Source organism: Vulpes lagopus, chromosome 4 (assembly GCF_018345385.1).
Source record: "Vulpes lagopus strain Blue_001 chromosome 4, ASM1834538v1, whole genome shotgun sequence".
NCBI classification, from domain to species: Eukaryota; Metazoa; Chordata; class Mammalia; order Carnivora; family Canidae; genus Vulpes; species Vulpes lagopus.
Genome location: NC_054827.1, coordinates 44,762,525 through 44,783,857, shown reverse-complemented (window position 1 = coordinate 44,783,857; position 21,333 = coordinate 44,762,525). Strand labels below are relative to the sequence as shown.

At 54.2% G+C, this 21,333-nt stretch overlaps 1 protein-coding gene across 4 annotated transcripts; it reads left to right on the top strand.

The window, feature by feature from the left end:
- The first annotated feature begins 1,795 nt into the window (after positions 1 to 1,795).
- Positions 1,796 to 20,358, top strand: ZNF775 (zinc finger protein 775). 4 transcript variants are annotated; one of them, XM_041753369.1, is made up of 3 exons: positions 1,796 to 1,928; positions 15,841 to 15,875; positions 17,966 to 20,358. In XM_041753369.1, the coding sequence occupies exons 2-3, from the start codon at positions 15,854 to 15,856 to the stop codon at positions 19,567 to 19,569; spliced, it is 1,626 nt and encodes a 541-aa protein (XP_041609303.1). In that variant the 5' UTR covers positions 1,796 to 1,928; positions 15,841 to 15,853; the 3' UTR covers positions 19,570 to 20,358. The 4 variants fall into 4 exon arrangements, with proteins under 4 accessions (XP_041609303.1, XP_041609304.1, XP_041609301.1 ...); XM_041753367.1 differs by lacking the exon at positions 1,796 to 1,928 and adding an exon at positions 2,453 to 2,561; XM_041753368.1 differs by lacking the exon at positions 1,796 to 1,928 and adding an exon at positions 2,656 to 2,999.
- The last annotated feature ends 975 nt before the right edge of the window (positions 20,359 to 21,333 follow it).

Here is a 21,333-nt window from a genome sequence, read left to right as displayed (position 1 = left end):
GAAGCCACTCCATGACTTCATGGAGCCACTTAAAAACCTGTATAGTTAATGGCAAATTATCTTTCAGAGACTGGAAGCATTGCCTCAAGAATGCCACACATCAATATATCTCTTTAAGGGACCCCAGGGCTTCATGGGAAAAGGAGCAATGCTTTTTGGGGGCTAGAGGGCAGGAAAGTAGGTCAACGTCTAGGGATGATGGGCAGGGAGCAGGACACAGGTCCTCAGGTATCTAAGGTTCATAATTGGGGGGTTGGGGAAAAAAGATGAGGGAGGGAATCTGACCAGGGCTCCTGACTTTGAAAGATCACTTTTAGACGAACTGCTCGAGTGTGGGGAAGCCAGCATTGGGTGTCCACTGGTGCTGCACTGCACCTGTTTTGGGGTAGAAATGGTTTGGAGAAGTCCCAAAGTTCTGGGAAAGCCACAGAAGTGACTTTGAGGGGGCTGGTAATGCTGGGACGGAGTGATCTTGTCCATGGGTCCTTCCTGGGTTCCTTGGAGGACCTGGTGGTTCCCATGTCCTTGCTCAGCATGGCACATGCTGACAGCAGTCTCGAAGGAGGAACTCCACTAGGAGGGGATCATAGTTCTGAGGCATCCCGTTTCCCCCTCTTTTCTTCTACAATTACAAAAATACTAAATTATCTTGTTAAAATTTAATAATGCAGATACATAGTTTTTATTTGTTTTTGTTTTTGTTTTTTTTTTTAATTTTTTTATTTATTTATGATAGTCACAGAGAGAGAGAGAGAGAGGCCGAGACACAGGCAGAGGGAGAAGAGGCTCCATGCTGGAGGAGTGTGACATGTGTGACCCAATCCCGGGTCTCCAGGATCACGCCCTGGGCTGAAGGTGGCGCTAAACTGCTGAGCCACTGGGCTGCCCTCTCTTTTTGCTCAATGTAAATGGGATCCCAACGTGCTTCATTCTTTCTATCCTTGAAATACCCTTGGTCCGGAAATGTCAATCTTTGGGGAAGTCTTTCACTCTTTAGAGGAGGAAACATGCCCAGAGAGAAGTGGTTTTCTCACTCATAATCAGTGGCAGATCTGGAACTAGAATACTGGAATTCCACAAGCCTTTGGGAAAAACCTCCAGTAGGTGCTCTAGAAGATACAGATGAACAGGATTCTTTAAAAAGCTGACAGCCTAGTGGTGTCTGGCCTCTGTGTGGGGTTTTACACTTTACAAATGCTTCTATAGACCATAGAACCAGTTTGGGTCCTGCAAAAATCCAGAAAACTAAGTATGTAACTAGGAAATTACTAACTTTTTTATAGATAAGTCAAAGTCCAGAGACAGAAAAGTATCTTTTGTAATAACTGCAAAGAAGTTAGTGGCAAAACCAATAAATCTCAGTCCAACAGTATCTATTGTTGTGAGGCCAAACAATAGCTGGGCTCAATGCAAATGCTTAGTAGGCGCCTACTGATTAATTAGAATGAGGTCCACCAGCATCAGGGCGGGTTTGTAGGAAGTCTCAGAGAGGCCAGCTTCTGTTTCTATCAACCCTGCCTCCCAAAGGCAGTTTCGAAGCAGCTCCAGAGAGAATCCTGCCAGTGGGAGTTGACCTAGCTGGCTTGAGGTAGCAGTGTGAGGAATCTTATTGGCATAAAGGAGCATTTGCTTCCAATTAGTGTGGGTAGAAGAGAAAATTCTCTTTTCTGAAGATCTCTAGGAGCAGTCAAGACCCTCCTTGGCCGTCTGGACCCTGGCCCTAAATCAGCAACCACACTCCGCCTAGGAACGCGACGTCTTCAGACTGCTGTTTCCGGTCGAGAAAGCGAGGGGGTTGGATTTAATGAGGTCTCCGTGTCTCTCTCGTGGAGACCCCCCAGGATCGTTTATCCGGTGCCCACGACCTGCCCGGCGCCGCGCGGGGTGCGGTGTGCGGTGGGCGATTTCTCTCGGGTCGTGCGAGGCAGGTACAGCTTCTCACTCTAACACTTGGCGGCTGTAGTGCCAAGTGCCGCCACTATGTCACCTGCACACGCGAGTGTGAGCATCGGAGCGGGGTTCGCGCGTCCTGTGCCCCCGGATCGCGGCACCAAAGCGGGGCGCGCGCGTCCCTGAGTCGGCCGGAGAGTTGCGGAATGACGGGATCGATCTGAGAGCGCGTCCGCGGGTCCGGAGTCCGAGGGAGAGCCCGGCGGAGGGAAGAAGAGGTGCCGTGGCGCCGTGGGGTCACCGGTCCCCGGCCTCGCCCTCGCTCCTCCTCCCTCCGAGCCCTGGACTGGCTCCCCCGCCGGCGGCCAAAGCGTTAACGCCTCGCGGGGGGCCCGGGAGGCCCCGCGGGCTGCGAGGTCAGCCCGCCCACGAGGGCTATTGGCTCAGGAGAACAAAGGGGCCGCCCCGCGGGCTTCTCCGATAGGGTGGAGCTGGTCATCTGAGCGGCGCAGCCAATCAGGCGGCGGGACGGCCCCGGGGATGGCCAGGCCCGTTAGCCAATCAGGGGGAGGCGCCCGCCCCGCCTGTCCCGGGACTGGCGGGGCCGGGGAGCCCAGTGCCCAAGTCGCCCCGGGGTGGCAGTTCGCGTTAACCTTAACCACAAAGTCAAGGTATTTATTCCCGTCCCCTCCCTCCGAGTCCCTCCGAATCCGGGCGGGAGGGGCGTGTGGAAGGACGGACCGTGCTGTGGGGCCAGCGCCCGGCCCGCTCGTCCCGCGCTGCCTCCACCCAGCCGCGGGCTGGAGGCGGCCTCGGGGGTCTCGGGGTCCCCTGAGCCCCCGGCGCTGCGCCCCCCAACTTTCCCCACCCCCACACAGCCCCTGAGGGAAGGGGCCCGGGTCGTGCGTGGGAGGGGGCTGCAGGCCGGGGCCGGGGCGGGGGTGGTGAGAGCGGGAGGGACGGGGTGGCGGGCGAGGGGCTGACCCCCTGGGCCCTCTGGGCGCCTTCTGCCCAAGCGCTGGCTCGACGTTCGGGGCTGTGTCGCTGTGTCCGGAAGACGGAGCTTCTGGAGGGCAGGAACCCCAGTGCTCGCCGCACAGTGACACCGAGTAGGTGCTTAATAAGTGATTCAATGAGTGGGCATGAGGATCGGGAGTGCGAACAATGAGAAGGAAGCACCCCCCAGAAATTGGAAGTGTGTGTGTGTGTGTGTGTGTGTGTGTTGGGGGGGCTCCATTCCAGGAAGATGGGCGCCGGAGTCAAGACTTCAGTGGGGGTGGGGTAGGAACTGGGGGCTTCTTCCCCTGCAAAGGCGGAGGATGACAGACATGCAGCCTCCTGCGGTCCTTTGGGCCGGGTAGAGCCTGGAGCGCGTCCTGCTCAGCCAGCCTGGGCTTGGGTGTGGTCAGAGCCCAGGAGCCTGAGACTGGCTGATGTCCAGGCTCCACTCTTAGCTGTTCTTTTTGGGTCCCGTGTTCATTTGTAAAATGAAGAGATTAGAGAACATTAGTTTCCCTTCAACTCTAGGTGCCGTGATTCTGTGCTTCTAATCCGTTCTGGAGTAAAATTTCTGTATTGTGTTTCTTTATTAAAATTTTTGTTAATGGTTTTCAGCACGCGGGACCTTGGGCTGGATGTTGGGGAGAGAGAAATACTCCACGTTAAGATGTTTACCGTCTTGTTGTGGAGGCATTAGATTGCTATTATGCAACGTATGTGGCATCAGGCTGGGTGGGTGCACAGGCCCCTACAGAGAAGGGCCCCTACCTGAGACTGGCATATCCAAAGGGGCTTCCTGCTCAAAGCGATCCCTGATCTAGGCTGGGAGAAGAAGAGCTGGGCAAGAGTATTCCATGACTGGTCACAGGCCAGCCAAGATGCTGCAAGGTCAGGGAGTCACGTGTTGGGACAATGGGGAGCTGGGAGGCAGGATGAGTGAGCAGAGGCCAGGTTCTCAGTGGTTTTGCCAAGAAAGTTTTAGCTAAACCTGAAAGTGCTGGGGAATATTTTAAGCAAAGTAGTAACAAGTCCTCATTGTGATTTTAGGAGAAATTACTTTGAGTTCTGGGTGATGAATGGATCGGAGGGGCAAGATAAGCTATAAAACTATTACAGTGTCTTTGGGCAAGAAGCAGTGAGGCCTGAACTGAGGTGGGGCAGTAGGAGATCTTGGAGGCATTAAAAACAGCACTGGTACAACTTACTGACCTATGCGTTGTGACAGCTGCACTCTGTGTGGTAGTGAAATGTGGTGGTGGTTTTGAGAGGCCTGATGAAGACCATTGTCCCCACTGGAGAGGCAAGGGCTACCCCAGGACAAAGTGCAGAGCTTGGTGGAGTGGTCCAGCCCAGACACCTGTCCCCTGGTGAGGGTTAAGCTGATGAATCCAAGATTTCCTAGCGCAGCGGTTGCTGGGAGTGAAGAGTGTGGCCGGGGTGTGCAGAAGGAGACCTTAGGCCCAACTCTCCTTGGGGCAAGGGATGTCACCTCTGGGCTTGCTTTTCCCATCCAGCAAAGGGGTGGGGTGCTTCTTACGCTTTCCAAGCTCCTTCGAATGAACCAAGGGGTGGAAAGTATCTATAAATGAAAATGTGACACTTGTCCAAAGTTTTGTTAGCAGTCAGTTTCATCTCTTGCCTTCAGATCGGGTAATGGGGGACCCCAGGCCCTGGAGGGCTCTTGAGTCTTGGAGTCGGGCCGAGGAGTGTGGGTGGTGCTCTCTCCTCTAAAGGGAGATGGTGAGCAGGGACTAGGAACATGGATGCCACAGGTGAGGGAAAGGCATAGGGGCAGGGAAGTGGGATGGGGCATTCTCAGCAGAGGGATGACCACTGGACCCAGTGGAGGCAGGGGTCTGGGAAGCAGGTGCCTCTGAGACTGGCCTGTGCTTAAATCATGGACCTCTGGGAGGTGGGCAGCTGCCCCTGCTGTCCGTGGACGTGGTTCCCAGAGGGTGCTGGTGGAAGCAACCTGATGTCACTAAATGGAACTCTTCTTACCTGGGCAGCCCTGAGGTACAGGTCTTCTAATGTGGGAGGCAGGCAGGGGGTGAAGGCAATGCGCTGACCTAAAAATAATTTGTCTTGCACTTTGTGAGTGTTTTCCAGAGTCCTTTCACACTGCTCCCCGACCCCTTGCTTGATAGAATAATTCTACACATGGAATAAGTGTTATTATGTTCCAAATAATAATAGTTTCTGTGGAATGTTGGCCCACCCTTTCTCCTTGCTCCTCTGACCCCTCTCTGAGGACCGAGGGCCACAGCATCTGGGAGACTGAGATCTGAAGGCACTGGAGTAGAAAAGGGGGAGTGGGCAGGGCTTGGAAAAAGAGCCACAGTGGGAGGTGCCTGGGACACCTGATCCAGTGCTGAGTGAGATCTGCAGAAGCCAAGAGAAATGAGCGTTCTTGAGGAGCAGGCTGGGTGAGGGGAGAGGAAGGTGGGTGGAGGGCCTGAGGGGGGTTGAGGAGGCATGCCTCTGCTGGGGCGAGGGATGGAGGTGGGCCTCTAGGCGGTGGAGGCGGCACCTCCCTAGTCTGAGCTGGGACCTCTGGGCCTGCTTGACTGTCTGGGCCCTGAGGGCCGTAAAGAATGGGAAGCAGGTCTCCTGGGGCCCTGGCAGCAGCTGCTCTGTGTTTCTGATAACATTTTAAAGCCACTGGTTTATTGTGTCCTCCTTGCTCATAAACTGTGGATGAGAGGAAGTTGGGAGGTCTGATGTGTCCAGGGGCTTGATACCTGGAGAGAGCCGACTATCCAGAGGCCAACCAGGACAACCCCAGGGAGCAGGCCTTGTACTGGAGTGACATTTGTAGGATTGGCCTTGGGGGAAAGCCGGTGGCTTTGGAACTGGTCCTGGGAGACAGAGGATACACTGCCTCCCTCCCCTTGAGGAAGCTGAGGCTTTGAGGCTCTGGCCAGCAGAAGGATCCAAGGCTTCTAGCCCAGCCCTGCTTTCCTTACCACTGTCTGCTCCTGCCCGGTTAGGCGCCAGCACCCAGCCCAGGGGAGCCTCTCTTCCCCACCAAGCCTTCTCCAGGGCTGTTGAGTGTCTAGTGCCCTGCATACGAGGAGTCATGTACGGCCTTGAGATAGTCCCCACAGGAAAATTTGTGCATACCTACCAAGCCCACTCACATCGGGGAGCAGAGTTTGGGGTGACCATGTAGGCGCTGGGGGTCTCTGGAGATGCTGAAGCAGCTGGAGGAGTAAAGGCTTAGGAAGAGTGAGTAGCCCTGCGAGAGGCCCTTTGGAGAGGGCTGAGGAAATGGGGAGTGGGAGAGAGAGACCCTGCTGGTTTGTAGGCTTCGGGAGGTGCAGTGTGCTGCATATTTGTCTTCTCCAGGGCTCGAGACAAACCTGTGGGTTAGGGTAGGCCTTTCCAGTCTCCTTCACCTTAGGAACCTGATGCCCAAAGGTAAAGTGACTTGCCAAGGACTGACTGATGGCTTAGAACTCAGGGACCTGATTCCCAGCCTAGGCACGCGACCTGGGCCTGATGTGAGAGGCAGCCTTTGGGAGCAGGCTTGGCTGAGGGGCCAGCCCTGTGGGGCTCAGGTTCCCAGGGGAAAGGATCTGCTGCTTCCTCACGGCTAGAGCAGAGCCCAGGTCTCAGTCTGCCCCTGGCTTTCTGCGCCTGGCCACCTTCTGCCCCACCAGCTCCAGCCCTGGCTGGCCTCGAGCCGCCCCTCCCCCAGCACAGGGGACCTAACTGGTGACTGGCCCCTACTCGCTTCCTGAGGTCCCGTTCTTGGAGCAGTGGGCAGCTGGGAGCGTCGTGAACATGTGCAGGTACCTGGGTCACGCAGAGATCCACACTTCCACTTCCCTGAGCGTGCTGTATAGTGTTGGTATTTGTGTGGTTTGCGCGGCACATGCCGGTTTCTGTGGGTTTGTTTGCAGGTGTATCTGGGAGTTTCTAGAGATCTCAGTTTCTTCATACTTTGCATATAGTTTTGCAGCTGTTCTCTTATGTATGAGCATCTCTGTATTTTTGCACTTTTGCACCGTGGTTTACTTAGGTGTGTCAGATGTTGGATACGATTGCTCCTGGATGTGTGCATGAGTGCATTTAGCGTTTACGTCATTTTCTTCTCTGATGCCTGTGATTGCATATTGCGTTCTTTAACTGCAATTGGATTCCCAGGCAGAAAACAGCATCACCTTGTCCCAAGATAGTTGTCATCAGTGACCAAGGACTGGGGCCATAGGAACCCTCTTTTCATGCCTCCATTGATTCATCCATCCATCCATCCATCCATCCATCCATCCATCCATCTGCTTACTCATTCATTCACTGTACAGGCACACCTTGGAGATAGTCAGGTTTGTTTCCAGATCCCTGCATTGAAACAAATATTGCGATAAAGCAAATCAAGTGAAGTTTTTGGTTTCTTGGTGCATACCAGAGTTACGTTTACACCATACAGTAGTCTACTGTGTGCACAATATGTCTAACACGACAATGTACATGCCTTCATTAAAAAATACTTTAATGCTGAAACATGGCGACTATCATCTGGGCTGTCAGCAAGAGTATTCCAACCTGGCCACGTGTTAGGGCAGGTTGTAATCACTGATCACAGATTACCATAACAAATATAATAATAAAGAAAATGTTTAAAATATCACAAGAATTACCCATTTGTGACATGGACACGAAGTGAGCACATGCTGTTGGAAGAAAATTGTGCAAGTAGACTTGCTCAGCACAGATTGGTCACAAACCTTCAGTTTGTAAAAAAAAGAATAAAAAAAAAAACAATATCTGCAAAGTGAAGAATGCAAAGTGCACTGTAGGGCAGTGTGCCTGTAACTGGGGCCCTGCTGCTTTCCTCCTGGACCTTACGGTCCAATGCCACGCCATCCACTGGAGCTTCATTGTCAGAGGCATGCTTTCTGCTGTCCTGACAGTAGCTCGAGCTACTTGAGGCTGTTGAGCACTTGAAATGTAGCTAGTGTGATTGAGAAACTGAATTTAAAATTTAATTTATGTAGATTTGAATAATCACATGTGGATATGGAAGCCAGGTGTCTGAAAATGAAGGATATGGGTAGGGTAAGGGGCTTGGTGAGTCCTGTACTTTCTTCTAGGAGGCGACATGGTCTGTGAGAAGGGCAGGCTGACCTCAGTTTGGTTCTGGCTCTAGGATTTACTAACTGAGTGACTTTGAGCAAATGACTTAACTTCTCAGATCCTAATTGGTTGTGAAGGATGAAATGGGTGATGCCTGCTAAGTGTTGGGTGTGCAGTGGTGCTCAGAGCCAGTGGCTCTCTCCTTGTCCATACTGGAGTCTTGGCCAAGCACCCCTTCTTTGTATGGCTAGATCAACATCAAGATCTCAGGGAAGTCTCCCAGGCCCCCCAGTAAAATGAGGTTAGGAGAGATATAACCTCTGCCCCTAGGTAGTGCTCTGTGAGAATCCCCCCAGGGTGGAGGCTGGCTGGAGCCTGAGCAGGGCCACCACCTTGCGAATGCTGTTCTGGCCACCATCTCGGGTCTTCCTTGAGCATCTGACCTGTGTGAGCCAGCATGGTGGGTCAGGGCAAGGACATGAGACATGGTGCCTGCCCCCAGGAAACAGGATCTCCCAGGGAAAGAAAGCTGGGAGTGGGCCAGGCAGGTTGGAGCATGTGGGGCAAGGGAGGCTAGGCAGGTGGGCTGTGTACTGTAGACCAGATGGGGTCAGATGGGGTCAGACCGGCTGAGAGGTGGGAAAGATGTGGTTAATAGAAAGATAGGCCATTCAGGGAGCATGGTAGCCTCGAGATCCTGGCGAAGGGGGTTAGCTTGTGTGGAGGGGGCGCTTTGGGAAGAGGACCCCCGGCCCGCGGTTTCCTCTGGGGGCAGGGGCTTGTTGGCCTAGGGGAGCAGTGATGAGTGGTGAGGAGCTGGGTGTGGCCCTGGTGGAGCTTACCACTGAGGAGGGCCTGGGAGCTAGGCCTTCAGCTGGGGTTTGGGGAGATGCCACCCCTCCAAGCTCCAGCTCCTGGTGTGGCTCATCCCTGCTCCAGCAGTGACAAAGGACGGGTGAGGTGCCATCAGCTTCCCCTTCCCTGCCTGAGGTCTGATCTGTGAAGATGGCTTGGCTGGTGGAGAAGTCCCAGGGGCCTGAGGTTGGGAGGATGTGGGGAGATGGGGGCCATGTCCCTGTGCTGCCCCTCCCATCTACGGCCTTTCTCTTCACCCCAGCTGCTCTCTGTGCCTCTCCCTGCCCCCAGGATTCTGCTGAGAGCAAAGCCCCTTTGTTACCTTCCCCTGCCCCCAAACCTCACCACCTGCTGTAGGGCACAATCTGTGCTTTGTGTGGTCTGGCAGTTGTCATGCAGCTGCCCCCCTACCCCCACCCCCAGAGGCCTCTCATTGAGGGCCCGCCTCCAGCTGCAGCCTGACCCAGTGTGGGCAGGGCCGGGCCCAGAGCCAGGTGCCGGAAGAGGAAGTGACCAGGGCCTTGTCCCCAGACCCAACACTCCATAGAACTTCCTGGGCAGGGAGGGGGCAGGTCACAGAGACCCCTGCATGACAGGTCAGGCAGGTAGCCTTCAGAGAGTACATGTGGGCCTGGAGGTGGATTGGCCCTGTTGGCCTGCAGGCCAGGCCAGGTTGGGTGAGCCACGTGTTAGGGCAGGTGGGTGAGAGGGGGGTAAGAAGGAGCAGGCAGAGCAGCAGAGCAGGGCAGAGGCAGAAGAGGAAAGGTTAGAGAAGGTGCGGCTTTCTTAGGGTTTTACCTGCAGGACACCTGCTGGCCTGTTTTTTAGCCATTGCCCCTGAGCACACTGTTGGAGGTGGGCCCTCAGGACATGGGGGTCTGCCCCTCATCCTTTTCCCTGCCCTCTTTTTTCTTACTCCTTCCTCTTGGGCCCATGAGAGCCCCTGCTTTCCTTTTTTTTCTTTTTTTTTTTTTAAGATTTTTATTTATTCATGAGAGGCACACAGAGAGAGAGGGAGGCAGAGACACAGGCAGAGGGAGAAGCAGGCTCCGTGCCGGGAGCCTGACGTGGGACCCGATCCTGGGTCTCCAGGATCACACCCCGGACTGAAGGCAGTGCTAAACCACTGAGCCACCGGGGCTGCCGAGTCCCCTGCTTTCCCTTCCTACTCCTGTGCTTACCTGGACCACACCTGAGCCCTGGCGTGGCTGGGACAAAAGTACCCAGGGACACAGGAGCTGCTCTGGTAGCTCACTAAATTATTCACTGAGAATTGAAGCCTTTCTGCCACCAGAGGTGACTTTTAGGCCCTAATACCCCTTGGAAGACAGAATGGATCCAGTAAGACCTATGTGATGGGGCTCAGAGGCCCCTTGCTGTGTTGTGTAGGGGTTTCGTGAATAAGGCCAGGGTCCTACCCAGTGTCCTTGTCCTGAATTGTGGCCTGGGTCTCTGCTCCCTCTGAGTTTTCCCAAAGGCGGCCTCCCCTTCCCCCGCCTTCCCCTGAGCCTCTTTAGGAGGACATTGTATCTCCCGTGGGTGACAGGCTTCCCCCTGGTGTGGGACACACAGTCACCTGGAGGGAAGAGGTGGTGCTAAGGCAGGAGCCTCGGCATCCATCGGACCCTGCCCTGTCCCTACCTCCCCCCCACCCCCCTCCCCCCACCTTCCACCCCCCACCTTCTTCTTCCTGTTTGCTTTATCTCTGCACCACAGTAGGTTTTAGTGTCTTTAAGAAGCCACAGTAGGGGTGCATAGCAGACCCTTGTTGGGGAAAAAGAATTAAAATCTCCTGCCAACTCAGAAAAGCTCCCCACAAAAGGAGGGAGAAAAAGAGAAGTTGTTTTTTTAATCGAATAAGCATTAATGCAGAAAGAGATACACGTCCCAGGCAATCTCCCAGGCAGTCCCAGGCAATCTCCCAGGCAATCGGCTCAGAAATGAGGAAAGCAGGAAGAGAGACCTCCCCCTGTTACACAGCCCAGCAGACCAGCCCGCTACTCACGGGCTCTCCAGGTACAGCCTGACCAGGCATCAGGCAAGAGGACTTCCCTGGTGCCACTGTTGGCCACCCATCATTCATCCTAAATCCACCTGGCGATCGGGTAGCACGAAGAGGCGAGGGGCAAGCAGAGATCTGGGGGAGAGTGCCCCCTGCCCCATACAGAAGGGCAGCCAGTAAAGCCTGGGCCTCCCAGCAGCATCCCCTGTCCCTGACAATGAGCCAGTTAGGAAGTTTCCAAAACCTTGAGCATTAAAAAAAAGAAAGAAAAGATGAGCCCCAGATTGGTGAAATCTTTTTTTTTTTTTTTAAAGATTTTATTTATTTATTCATGAGAGACACACAGAGAGAGGCAGAGACAGAGGCAGAGAGAGAAGCAGGCTCCCTACAGGGAGCCTGATGCAGGACTCAGTCCCAGGACCCCGGGATCACGACCTGAGCCAAAGGCAGACGCTCAACCACTGAGCCACCCAGGTGCCCCCAGTTTGGTGAAGTCCTTAACAGGTACCCTAGCTGATTTATGTGTAGTCTGGCATGGGACAGGGATGGGAGGGGATTTTGAAGGAAAGGGATCCATGGTGCTGGAGGGCCATTTCTGCCTTCCACGGTGGCTTCATGGCCCCTGGGAGGGGGGGCGGTCTCCAGGCTTAGCTGAGTTTCCTGTGTGGCATCTGTCACTCCCCCCGCCACACACACACACTGCTAATATTGAGCCAGTGGGCCTGAGCCTCTGGTCTGGGAGTCAGGAGACCTGGGGCCGCCCCTGGCGGCCACCATGCAGCCGCCTTGGTGACTTGGGCCACGTTAGGGGCCCTCTCTGGCCTCAGTTTCCTCCTCATAAAATGGGAATAATGCCTGTTTTGCCTGCCTAGTAGCTATGTGTGCAATTTTTAAAAAGCCCTGCACTCTCCACTGAGGTCATGGTCAGAGAAGTTCTTGAAAAAGAGGGACCACATTCTGTGAAGTCACAGGAGAGCAGGGAGTCCCATTTGGTCCTTGTCCCAATGGCCAGCTCTCCTTCCTGTGCCCCCTTGCCCGCAGATGGCAGGGCAGGAACAGGTGCCCAGGAGGCCTCTGTGGATGGAGCTTGGCCCCACTGGTAGGAGCACAGGTAAGAGAGTGACCGGACAGGTGGGAGCCCACCGCGGCCTCCTCCACCAGGCCGTCTTCACGCCCTGCCCTGTCCTGCTCAAGTGTGAGCTGCTACGCTCACCCATAGCATATGGGCTGGAGTATTACAGAGCAGGACCAGGATGTAGAAGGTCCTCCAAAGAATGCAAAGAACAACCAGGTGAGGGGATGTGCTCACACCCACCCTGTATGTGAGCTTCCCAGGCAAGAGGGAGGGTGAGGTGTTTGCTGACCGCTGGCGTGCTGGCAGTCACGCTGATCTAACATTGAAAACCAGCTCACCGGGTAAGACGATCCCTGCTAGGTTTTGATCAGGAAAGTGCCTTCAGGGCAGCTCTGGGTATGATCCTGGGGACCGCGGATGGAGTCCCACGTTGGGCTCCCTGCATGGAGCTTGCTTCTCCCTCTGCCTGTGTCTTTGCCCCTCTCTCTGTGTCTCTATGAATGGATAAATAAAATCTTTAAAAAAAAAAAAAGGAAAGTGCCTTCAGTTTGGTCCATGAAGACTTCCTGAGGTCACTTAGGGTTCATGGGGCGGCTCGGCAGTCTTGGTGTCTGCTGGGCGGGCGCTGCTGTTAGCGGAAGTCCTGTGCTCTCTGCTGAAGCCCCCCACGGCCCCCCAGCACCCCCAGCCTCCTCACAAGCCCGGGGTGGGGTGGGGTGGGGGCGGTTAGCCTCCCTGCTGCAGAATGAACGGCTCTGGTCCTGGGAGACGGGACAGGGCCCATCCCTGGGAACGCTGTCCCTTGGCTCAGCTACTTGGCTCAGCTCAGCTTCTTTGCCTCCCCTCCCCTCCCCTCCTAGCTTCTCCAGAGGCCTTGCCCCCTGGACCCCAGGGCCCCAACCCTCCCAGGATAATCATCACGATGAACCTAAGACGGAGACAAAAATCAGGCAGTTGGGTAATAAAGGAATGAAGCACCCAGCTCAGATGGGTGGTGTGGTCCATGGACACTGCACATCCTGGGTCCATGCGGACCCCACTTCTGGCCTGGCTCCCCACTACTGCCATGTCACTTTGAAGGCGGGGAGCCCCCAGGGTGTGTGTGTGTATGTGTGTGAGAGAGAGAGAGAGAGAGAGAGAGAGAGAGAGATGCTGACGTTACCATAATTACAGTAAAACCAAGGTCGGATGGCTCCAGATATTTTAGCAGAAGGAACCTTTCCCAGGCCAACCTATAAGGAGGAGCCTAGTTCAGGTATGAGAGGCGGTTGGCCAGGGCCCTCTCCCCACCTGGGGCAGCTTCTCAGGTACCCTGGGATCTTAGGGAAGACCTTACTCCTGGGTCTTAAGAACACTGACCCTGGAGGACAGAGATACTGGGGGGCTGGGGACAGCTCCGGGCACCCCGTAGGCTCCCAGCACCGGCTGGCCAGGGGTGCAGAGGGACTCTTTCTGGGTGGCAGAACTGTTGAGATAATTAAAGCTTACCTCTTTTAAGCACCCTTTAATTTCTGTTTATTTTATGTGTTTTTCTTATTGTGGTGAAATATACAGAACAGGAAATATACCATTTTTGGGGGAAGATTTTATTTATTTATTTGACAGAGAGAGCACAAGCAGGAGGAGTAGCCGGCAGAGAGGGAGAGCGGGAAGGAGAAGCAGGGAGCCCGATCCCGATCCCGGGGCTCAATCCTGGGACCCTGGGATCATGACCTGAGCCGAAGGCACTTATACCTAACTGAGCCGCCCAGGCGTCCCCACACCTGAGTAGATTTTAGATTCGCTCCTGACCGCTAGTTTGGACACCTAGTCCCATTACATACTTCAGCTGGCCAACATTTTAGCGCATCCACAGAGACCCTCTAATAGTCAAGTAAACTAGTTACTATTGGGTATTCAATTCCTGCCAATGTGCAATTTAAGTCTCCACTTTCATCTTCCAATTACGACTCCTGCTAAAATGATTTCTCATAACCAAGCACCTGGGGGTGGGGCGCTTCCAGGGTTGTTTTGCCAAGAGGAAAACGGGCCCCTCACAGGTACTTTCTGAGTCCCCACCCTCCCACCCCATCCCGTGGTCACCACATCCGTTTCCGTGTCCTCTTAATGGCCATTGAGGCTGTGAGTGAGGCAGGGCTCTTTGGCCCTAGAACCAAAGGCCACCAGATTCTAAGTGAGGTTTTGGGTTTTTTTTTTTAATGTTTTAGGGCCACCTGTGCAGCTCGGTCCTGGGATTGAGCTCTGTGTCAGTCTCCCTGCTCATTGGAAAGCCTGCTTCTCCCTTTCCTCCTTGCTCGCTATTTCTTTCTCTTAAATAAATAAATACAAATCTTTAAAAAAAAACAAAGATTTTTAAGATCCTAATATTTGAATATTGTCATAAAAATTCAAAGAACGCAGATAAAGTGAGGGTCCCCTTTGACTTCTCCCCTCTAGTCCTTGGATTGTCTACATCATCTATAGGGTGCCCACCGTCATGCTTTGCCCCAGATCCTCCCACATTGTGCATGTTTGTACATAGAGAGGTATAGTTGTAGTTTTCATAAATTGGGTCAGACGACTGACTGATCATTGTTTTTCAATTTGGTTTTTGTTTTATCTTAAAATGTTTTGACAATCTTCACATCAGCGTATAGACGGCTCTTACTTAGCTAAGCATTTTTTTTTTAAGTTGTCGCATACTCTTCCATATTCTGAAGGGAGTGATCATTTTGTGTGACAGGTAATGAGATTGTTCTCCAGTGTTTGCTAATTACCAATAGCTCTGCAGTAAATATTTGTGGACATTCCTCTGTACGCTCCTATGTATTTATTAGGATGAACACCCAGAGTGAAACTGTTGGGTAGAGAAAGTAGAGGTTCCGCTACATTTATAATTTTAATAAGCATTGTCAAATTGTTCTCCAAGAAGTCTGACTTACTTCCTGCCTCAGCTTGCACCTGCGCGCGCGCACACACACACACACACACACACACACATACACATACACAGGTGCACTTGTTCTTCTAGGTAGTTTCCAGGTGCTGGAAACATCTGTGTGCAGGTTTCTGTACAGACAGAAGTTTTCAATCTTTTGGGAAAATACTCAGGGGAGGGAGTGATGATTGGGCCCTAAGAGTACGTTTCATTTTGTTGGAAACTGCCAAACTGTCCTCCAAAGTGGCTGTACTGCTCTGCAGCCCCCACAGCAGTGAATGAGAGTCCCTGGGGCTCCTTGTCCTCACCAGCATTTGGTGTTGGGGGCATTGTGGGTTTTGCTTGTTCTCATAGGTGTGCAGTGCTAGTATTTCAGCTTTCCATTTTGTCTAAGCCAAATTCTTCCTTGCTCATTTTTAGAACTTTCTGGATGATTTATGCACATCAGAAATTTTATAATTCAGTGAATTAGGATTACACTGAATTTAAGCATTGTTTTGGAGTGAAGAGCTTCCTTCTCATCTAGGAGTATGATGTATCTGCCCTTTTAGTTACATTTTCTTTATCCTTTCAATAACGTTTAATAGTTTCCTTTATATAAGTTTTGTGTGTGTATCTGGCCTGTGTATCAAGCCCGTTATTTTATTAAAGTTGCAAATTTTTATTTGTTTTTGTATCTGGCAAACTTGCTGAAACTTTTTTTTTTTAAGATTTATTTATTTGATGGGGAGGTGCAGGGAGGAGGGGCAGAGGGAGTGAGAAAAATCCTGAAGCAGACTCCCTGCTAAGTGCAGAGCCTGATGCAGGGCTCCATCCCTGCACCCTGAGATCATGACCTGAGGCGGAATCAAGAGTAGCAGCTTAACCAACTGAGCCACCCAGGCACCATGTCGAAACTCTTATTTCTAATATTTTGTCAGTATATTCTCTTGTACATTCTGTGTTAATAGTTATCAGCAAATGACGCTTTTCCCTTCCAATATTTATATATATTTTTCTTTTCTCCCCCTCTGCTTTGGCTAGTTCCTCAAGGACAATGTTGAAGAGTGGCAGTGATGGTGAGCATCATCTTGTTCCTAACCTGAACGGTATTCCAATCCCATGCCTTTGGTTATAAGATAACTGCAGGTTCTAGAATAGCTTCTTTGTCTGCCTAAGAGTGTTCCTTATATGCCTGGTTTACCGAGAGCTTCCTTCCCCCTCTCTCCATCCCTTCTTCCTCCTCTCCCTCCAGAAATGATGTTGGACTTTATCATATGAGGTTTTTCACATGTATTGAGATTATGTAAGGTTTTTTCCTGTTTAGAAAGTCAGTGTTAGGAACTATATTGAGCCATCTTTGCTGGGAAGATCCCAGCAAGGTCATGCTATGTTGTTCTTTTGATGCCGATGAACTTGCTTTGCCAATATTTTTTGCTTGTTTTTGGTGTCTGCTTTCAACTGCTAAACCTATAATTTCCTGCCTGCTGTACCCTTGTCTTGTTGACTCTGGATCATGCTAGCTTGTGGGCTGTCTCCCCTCCCAGTCACTGTCATAGTTTATGTAAGCTGCGGACAAACCTTCCCTTGAAATTTTAGTAGAACCTGTTTTTACAGTTGCCCATTTTTGAGGTAGAACGCTAGCTTTCTGTTCTGTCTCTTTTAGGACATTTTTTTAAACCTTTTGAGTTCGTTTTGTTAATTTATTTTGTCTCACAGAATCATCCATTATATACAGATTTTTCAAAATGATACATTTATGCATTAATTAGGATTTTAGGATTTTCAGAATCCTTTTTATTTCTCTCTGTTCCCTTTACCCTGTGGTCTCTGCTTTTGTCTATTAGTTCCTTCCTCCTACTTCCCTTGGGTTTGTTTATTTATTTTTATTTATTTATTTACTCATGAGAGAGTAAGAGACCCAGAGAGAGGCAGAGACACAAGCAGAGGGAGAAGCAGGCTCCCTGTGGGGAGCCTGGTGCAGGACTCCATCCCAGGACCCCAGGATCTTGACCTGAGCTGAATGTAGATGCTCAACCACTGAGCCACCCAGGTGCCCCCCTTGGGTTTATTTTATTGTCTTTTTATTGTCAGAACTTATTTAGAATTTCTCCTTTTTGTTCACAGCTGTTTTATTTCACCTACTTTTTGCTGAATATAAACTTTTGGTTGAAGTATAACACAGAAGTGCACAGATCACAAGTTCTTACAAATTCTTATAAAGTGAACATGTGCATGAAGCCAGCACCCAGATGAAGAGAAAGAACAATGGGGCGCCTGGGTGGCTCTGTCCCTTAAGCTTCCGATTCTTGATTTCACTGGGGTCATGATCTCAGGGTCATAAGATGGAGCCCTGTGTCTGGCTCCGTGGAGCCTACTTAAAATTCTTTCTCTGGCTCTCCCTCTGTCCCCATCCTCCCCCACTCAGGCCTTCTTCCCATCGCAGTGCCTCCATAGGCCAGGAGTTATCCTGCCTTCTAACTCATCCATTAGTTTTGCCAGCTTTTGACCTTCATGTAAGTGGGATCCTACAGTCTGTGTGTAGTGTCTGTAGCAGACTTCTTCCATCATGGCTTCTGTCCATGCACAAGAGGGACCAAGCACTCCTGTAGCATACTTTCTTGTTCTTGGTTCTGTTGAAGAAAGGTGAAGTTGCCAAACAGCCAAGGTCCAAGAAGGTGAGGTGTGCAGGCACCATGGCTGTTGCCACCGAGAGCCTGGTGGTGAAGTGGACCTTGGTCACCCCACCACTGAGGGACTGGGTGTGCACTCACTTAGCAAGCTCCCAGCACAAGGCTCCTCTTAGAATGAAACACTTTGAGGCTTGGCCATTTTCTGCTTGTTCCCTGGGTGGGAAGACCTTCGCTGCATCTCTGGGCCTCCAGGTGCAGAAGGCAGGGCAGGAGGGGTGGCCTCCAAACAGCAGCCTCTCTTCCTTTCTTGCACTTCTTCTCCATATCCCAACCTGCCTTTATCTTACTGGCCTTTCTACCTTCCCTGCCCTCCTCCCTCCTGCCTCCAGTCCTCTTACACGCTTCCTTCTGCATCCTTTCCACCTGCCGCGTTTTCTATGCTCTGCCCTCCCAGCATTTCTTCCTCTCCAACCCCCCCTCACCCAGGCCCCGCAGTGAGTGACTCTCCTTGTCCTCTCTCCCTTTGCCTCTGGCAGGAGATGGGCCGGTGATGAAGATCAAGCAAGAGAAGCCAGACTGGCTGCTGCAGACACTGGTGCCTCAGGCTGTGCTTTCCGAGAAGGATAAGGAAAACATTTTCCAGCAGCATCTGGCCCTGGCACCATGCCAGACCATGGGGAAGCCCCGAGCCTTGGGGGGACAGGAGGAGACCGGGGGCCCAAGGTGGGCTCCTCCCACTGAGCCGGCCAGGGGTCTGGCAGGCCGGGCTCTTTCTGCTGGCGAGGGTCACTTTGTATGCCTGGACTGCGGGAAGAGGTTCAGCTGGTGGTCGTCCCTGAAGATCCACCAGCGCACCCACACCGGGGAGAAGCCGTACCTGTGCGGCAAGTGCGGGAAGAGCTTTAGCCAGAAGCCCAACCTGGCGCGCCACCAGCGTCACCACACGGGCGAACGGCCCTTCTGCTGCCCAGAGTGCGCGAGGCGCTTTAGCCAGAAGCAGCACCTGCTCAAGCATCAGAAGACCCACTCACGGCCCGCCACCCACTCGTGCCCGGAGTGCGCGCGCTGCTTCCGCCACCAGGTGGGCCTCCGCATCCACCAGCGTGCGCACGCCCGGGACCGCCAGGGCGCCCGCGCTGGGCTGCAGGAGTTGCTGCGGGACGCCGCCACCCGCCGGAGCTGTCGCCTGCGGCCTGGGCCGCCGCGGGGCCGCCCCGAGTGGGCCTGGTTGGGGCTCTGCCAGGGCTGGTGGCGCCAGGCGGGGCCCCGGGCCGCAACCGCTGCGGCCGCGGCCGCCACCACCCCCGCGGGTCCTGGTGAGCAGCGCCAGTTCATCTGCAACGAGTGCGGCAAGAGCTTCACGTGGTGGTCGTCCCTGAACATCCACCAGCGCATCCACACGGGCGAGCGCCCCTACCCGTGCCCCGAGTGCGGCCGCCGCTTCAGCCAGAAGCCCAATCTGACGCGGCACCTGCGCAATCACACGGGCGAGCGGCCACACCCCTGCCTGCACTGCGGCCGCAGCTTCCGCCAGAAGCAGCACCTGCTCAAGCACCAGCGCACGCACTTGCCGGGCGCCCAGGCAGCGCGCTGCCCCAGCTGCGGCCAGAGCTGCCCGAGCCGCGCAGCGCTGCGGGCCCACCAGCGCACGCACGCCAGCCCCGCCGCCCCCGCCGCCGAGCCCCAGCGCCCCGGGCAGGCCGCGCGAGATGCGGCGCCACGCTCCGAGCCACAGGCCGAGGCGCCCCCGGGCCTGTCGGCGCAGCCTCAGGACCCCCAGCCGGCCCGGGGCCTGGCGGGCGTGCCGTGGGGACGGGCGCGGGCGGGCCTGGGGGGGCCCGGCGAGCCCCGCCAGTTCATCTGCAACGAGTGCGGCAAGAGCTTCTCTTGGTGGTCGGCGCTCACCATCCACCAGCGCATCCACACGGGCGAGCGGCCCTATCCGTGCCCCGAGTGCGGCCGCCGCTTCAGCCAGAAGCCCAACCTGACGCGGCACCGGCGCAACCACACGGGCGAGCGGCCCTACCTGTGCACCGTGTGCGGCCGCGGCTTCAGCCAGAAGCAGCACCTGCTCAAGCACCAGCGCGTGCACCGGGGGGCCCTGGCGCCCACCCCCAGCGCCAAGGACCAGGCGCTTTAGCGTGCCCAACCGCGGGCAGACTTGTGGGGGCGGGAGGGGATGGTGGGGGTGTGTGTGGCCTGAATGGGGGTTTCTACAACCCTTGGGAGTCAAACCCTGGGAACGGGTGATATCCCCAAGGCCCCCAAGGCTAGAGAACAGAATTCTAGAAGCCTCCCAAAGGGGACAGGTAAAGGCCCCAGGGTGGGCCGAGGGAGGAGGTAAGATGAAAGAGCCCTCACTCTGGAGCCTGCCTGTGCCGGAGGGGCCTTGGGACCCGGGAGCGCAGTCCTCAGGCCCCCAGTGAGGGGGCTGCTAGGCTCCGGGAGGGGCTTCCCTGTGTGAAGTGGCCCAGGGGCTGGACTGAGCATCTGTGGCAGCAGCCTGTCAGGGGGCAGGCTGCGGGATGGCCAGATAACATACTCAGCCATAGAAGGACAGAAGCCAGCCAGTGGCTGAGGAGGGGCAGGCCTAGTCCCAGAGCCCAGACTTACTGGCCCTTCAGTGTGTATCTTTGGAGGGAGTGAACAGTTCCCTGGTCCTTCCCGTCCATGACTGCCCCCAAAGCCAGGGGTGCAGTCTTGGTGGATGGGGCCTTAGGATTGGTGTGTGTGTGTGGTGGTCCGACTGGGGTACAAGAGGGGTGGTGGCAGCTGAGGTGTGGTAGCTTGGGGAGGGGCCTGCAGCAGGACAAAACGACGTGTGCTGCTCCTACTTAGCGGTCTTGGGCACTCCCCATGGCCGGCACCAACTGGGGCCTTTATCAATGCCAGTGTCACAGAAGAGAAAAATGAAGGATTGACTGTCTCACATGGCCTCATTGTCCTTTGTCAGCCGCCCTTTTGGAACTCCAGGTCTGTGTGTGCTCTGGAACATCCAGCTGCTCCCCCGCCCCGGGACCAGGATGGAGAGCTTTGGCCACGAGCATAGCAACTCCCCGTGCCTAGTCCTTGCTGGGGCTGGACAGCAGTATTCCCTTGCCCTCTCCAAATCAATATATCTCCCCACTTACCCTTCTCAAACTCTACCCCGTCCTCCAGAGGTCCCTTCCAAAGCAAGGTTCTGGGGCCTTGGTGCTGACAGAAGGACCCAGGGCTCCAGCCTGGGCCTATGGCCTTGGTTGGTGTCCTCCTATAGGAGGGCAGGGAATTGCAGAGAGGTGGGTGTTGGGGTATTAGAGTTGGACAGCCGGAGGTGGGAGTAAAATGAGGGGGGCCTCCTTCTGGGCCTGCTAACTTCTCCGGGAGCTGCCGGATTTTACCTGGCTTCTGGTCACCACTTTCTCATATTCTGTTGCCTTCCTTTCATCTGGCAGGGGCCCTAATTATTGTAGCATCACAGAAAAACCTGTGGAGGTGATCCAGTTTACCTGGGTAACACAGCGCCAGGAATAGTTAGTGCTCAGCCATGCTGCCCACCCCTTGTCCAGGTCTTCCATCAGGACCCCTGCTGTGAACTCTTCCTCTGGGCAATCTGTGCTCCGTTGTTGCCACCTATGGGAAGGTCCAGCAGGGTTTTTCTAGGCCCTATGTGCTCTCCTACCCTCCTGGAATGCCTGCCCCTTCCCACAACTCCTCTCCCAGCCTGCCCTGCTCAGAGAGGCCAAGTGCCCTGGATCTCAGCAAAACCCACTTTGAGCATGGGCCCTTTGCTCATGCCCTTTCCATGTTACCACTTAGCAAAGCCTGAGACCAACTCAAGCAAGCCTGCCTCCTCCAGGAAGGCATCCCAGAGTACCACTCCTGCGTTGGAAAGCTGCTGTCTACAAGGACAGACCTGCCAGAC

Excerpts from the sequence above, each read along its gene's own strand:
- ZNF775 (XM_041753369.1), top strand. The coding sequence starts at position 15,854 with ATGTTGAAGAGTGGCAGTGATG. Across the intron at positions 15,876-17,965 it reads GTTGAAGAGTGGCAGTGATG|GAGATGGGCCGGTGATGAAG; the intron begins GTGAGCATCATC and ends TGCCTCTGGCAG.